General features: G+C 55.4%; 1 protein-coding gene and 1 non-coding gene across 2 annotated transcripts in view; both read right to left on the bottom strand.

Annotated features, from left to right (window-relative positions):
• COPS6 (COP9 signalosome subunit 6) overlaps positions 1-2,055 on the bottom strand; it is a gene marked incomplete at its 3' end in the record, with an annotated part of 7,478 nt that extends 5,423 nt beyond the window's left edge. Inside the window, exons 1-2 of the mRNA XM_041422254.1 lie at positions 1,906-2,055; positions 748-873 (exon numbers count right to left, since the gene is read on the bottom strand). Of these exons, the coding sequence (XP_041278188.1) occupies positions 748-873; positions 1,906-2,035 (256 nt within the window). The remainder of the gene's footprint in view (positions 1-747; positions 874-1,905) is intronic.
• Positions 2,056-2,957: 902 nt separating this feature from the next.
• TRNAT-AGU lies at positions 2,958-3,031 on the bottom strand. Its single transcript has one exon. It is a non-coding gene; the product is annotated as a tRNA-Thr (tRNA).
• Positions 3,032-3,127: the final 96 nt, after the last annotated feature.

Raw genomic sequence — 3,127 nt, forward strand, 5'->3', positions numbered from 1 at the left:
TTTTGGGGCAGAATTTGGGATGTTTTGGGGCAGAATTTGGGATGTTTTGGGGCAGAATTTGGGATGTTTTGGGGCACAATTTGGGATGTTTTTGGGCAGAATTTGGGATGTTTTTGGGCAGAATTTGGGATGTTTTTGGGCAGGATTTGGGATGGTATTCGGGATGTTTTTGGGGCAGAATTTGGGATGTTTTTGGACAGAATTTGGGATGTTTTGGGGCAGAATTTGGGATGTTTTTGGGGCAGAATACGGGATATTTTTGGGATGTTTTATGGCACAATTTGGGATGTTTTTGGGGCAGAATTCAGGATGTTTTAGGGGCCGAATTTGGGATGTTTTTGGACAGAATTTGGGCTGGTTTTGGGCAGAATTTGGGATGTTTTTGGGCAGAATTTGGGACAGAATTTGGGATGTTTTTGGGGCAGAATTCAGGATGTTTTTGGGGTGTTTTTGGGGCAGAATTCGGGATGTTTTTGGGCAGAATTTGGGATGTTTTTGGGGCAGAATTCAGGATGTTTTTGGGGTGTTTTTGGGGCAGAATTCGGGATGTTTTTGGGCAGAATTCGGGATGTTTTTGGGCAGAATTTGGGACAGAATTTGGGATGTTTTTGGGCAGAATTCGGGATGTTTTTGGGCAGAATTCGGGATGTTTTTGGGCAGAATTCGGGATGTTTTTGGGCAGAATTTGGGACAGAATTTGGGATGTTTTTGGGCAGAATTCGGGGTGTCTGGCGAGCGCTGCCCCACCTTGCCCGTTGCGTCCCTCCTGGGAGCGCAGGCGGATCCAGTGGTCCGAGATGTTGAGGATGACCAGGGGGTGCAGGGCCACGGACACGCTGCCGGTCACTCCCCCGGCCATCACCTGGGGCACCCCTGGAAAGCAAAATTTGGGGAATTCTGGGGGATTTTGGGAATTCCGGGAGGTTTGGGGGGAATTCTGAGGGGTTTGGGGGGAATCCTGAGGGGTTTGGAGGAATCCTGAGGGGTTTGGGGGAATCCTGAGGGGTTTGGGGGGAATTCTGAGGGGTCTGGGGGGAATTCTGAGGGGTCTGAGGGGAATTCTGGAGGTTTGGGGGGAATTCTGAGGGGTCTGAGGGGAATTCTGAGGGGTCTGGGGGGAATCCTGAGGGGTCTGGGGGGAATTCTGAGGGGTCTGGGGGGAATTCTGAGGGGTTTGGGGGGAATCCTGAGGGGTCTGGGGGGAATTCTGAAGGTCTGAGGCCATTCCCGGTAATTTTGGGGCCATTCCCGGTGCCGTTCCTGAGGTTTGGGGGCAATTTTGGGCATTTTGGGCCCATTCCTGCTGTTTTGGGGCCATTCCCGGTAATTCTGAAGCTCCCCCTGAATTTTTTCCCCTCATGATTTGCCCCATCCCGGTGCCGTTCCCGTTATTCCTGGGGCCATTCCCGTTATTCCTTCCCCATTCCCGGTATTTCCCCCGTTATTCCCGGTAATTTTGAGGCCATTCCCGGTGATTTCGGGGATCCCCCTGAGATTTTTCCCCTCACGATTTGCCGGTGCCGTTCCCGTTATTCCCGGTATCGTTCCCGGTGAACCCCCGGCGCTCCTGGTGCCATTCCCCGTTACCTGCCCCATCCACCTCCATGCCCCCGTTACTCCCGGTAATTTTGAGGCCATTCCCGGTGATTTCGAGGCTCCCCCTGAGATTTTTCCCCTCACGATTTGCCCCATCCCGCTGCCGCTCCCATTATCCCCGGTGCCGCTCCCGCCGTTACCTGCCCCATCCATCTCCATGCCCCCGTTACTCCCGGTGATTTTGAGGCCATTCCCGGTGATTTCGAGGCTCCCCCTGAGATTTTTCCCCTCACGATTTGCCCCATCCCGCTGCCGTTCCCGTTATTCCCGGTAAGCCCTCCTGCCGCTCCCGGTGTCCCCCCCCGTTACCTGCCCCATCCACCTCCATGCCGCCGTTGTTCCCGGCGCTCCCGGTGCCGTTCCCGGCGCTCCCGGGGCCCCCCCCGGTCCCCGCTCCTCCCCCGCAGGAGCCGCCGCCTCCCGGCGCCGCCGCCGCCATCTTAGGGCCCTCAAGGCGCATGCGTGAGGAGCCTTGAGGCGGGGCTTGGTGATAACTCATTATGATTGGACAATGCTTAGGCAGGGCGGGGCTTTCTGGAGGAGAGGCTCCGATGCAAAATTTTGATTGGGCGATGCTCTAAGAGGCGGGGCTTAAAAAGGGCGGGATGTGAGGGCAGAGTTTTGATTGGTCAATGCTTTGGGCGTGTCCCGTATGAAAGTGGGTGTGTCCCCTCCAAAAAAGGGGTGTGTCCCTCCATAAAAGGGGTGTGTCCCCCCAAAAAAGGGGGTGTATCCCCAAAAAAAAGGGGGTGTCCCCCCAAAAAAGGGGGCGCCCCATTAAAAGGCACCACCGGGATTCGAACCTGTAATCTCCCGTTTGCTTTAACCAACCAAATAAACCCCCAAAATCCGGGGGTTTTCCCCCAAAAATCCGAGGTTTTTCCCCAAAATTCGTGGTTTCCCCCCTCCCAAACTGAGTGTCCCTCGTTAAACGGGGTTGTCCTCTCCAAAAAAGGGGTGCGGGGTAAAAGGCACAGCCGGGATTCGAACCCAGAATCTCCTGTTACTAGGTAGGGGCTTTAAGGAAATAAACCCCTAAATCCGCGGGTTTTTCCTCAAAACTCGGGGTTTTTCCTCTCAAAACGAAGCGTCCCGCATTAAATACGGTGTGTCCCCCCTAAAGTGGGGGTGTCGCCCCCAAAATAAGGGGTACCCCGATAAAAGGCACCACCGGGATTCGAACCTGCGATCTCCCGTTCACTTTAACCAGCCGCTGTAACCCACTAAACCCCTAAAACTCCAGGTTTTTTAGTCCGAAATCGTGGGGTTTTCGCCCAAATCCGGGTTTTTCCCCCCAAATAGAGAGCCCCCCGTTAAATGCGGGGGTGACCCCGTTAAAAAAAAGGGGTGCCGGGGGTAAAAGGCACCGCTGGGATTCGAACCCAGGATCTCCTGTTTACTAGACAGGCGCTTTAACCAACTAAGCCACGGCGCCGCCTGCCCCGCTCGCGCCGCCGGCTCCTTCCCGCGCCTGCAGCGCGCATGCGCGGGGGGGCGACGGCGCGGGGGGATTTTGGGGGGATTTTTGAGG

Source organism: Onychostruthus taczanowskii, unplaced genomic scaffold, assembly GCF_017590055.1.
Source record: "Onychostruthus taczanowskii isolate IOZ18803 unplaced genomic scaffold, ASM1759005v1 scaffold723, whole genome shotgun sequence".
Lineage (NCBI taxonomy): Eukaryota > Metazoa > Chordata > Aves > Passeriformes > Passeridae > Onychostruthus > Onychostruthus taczanowskii.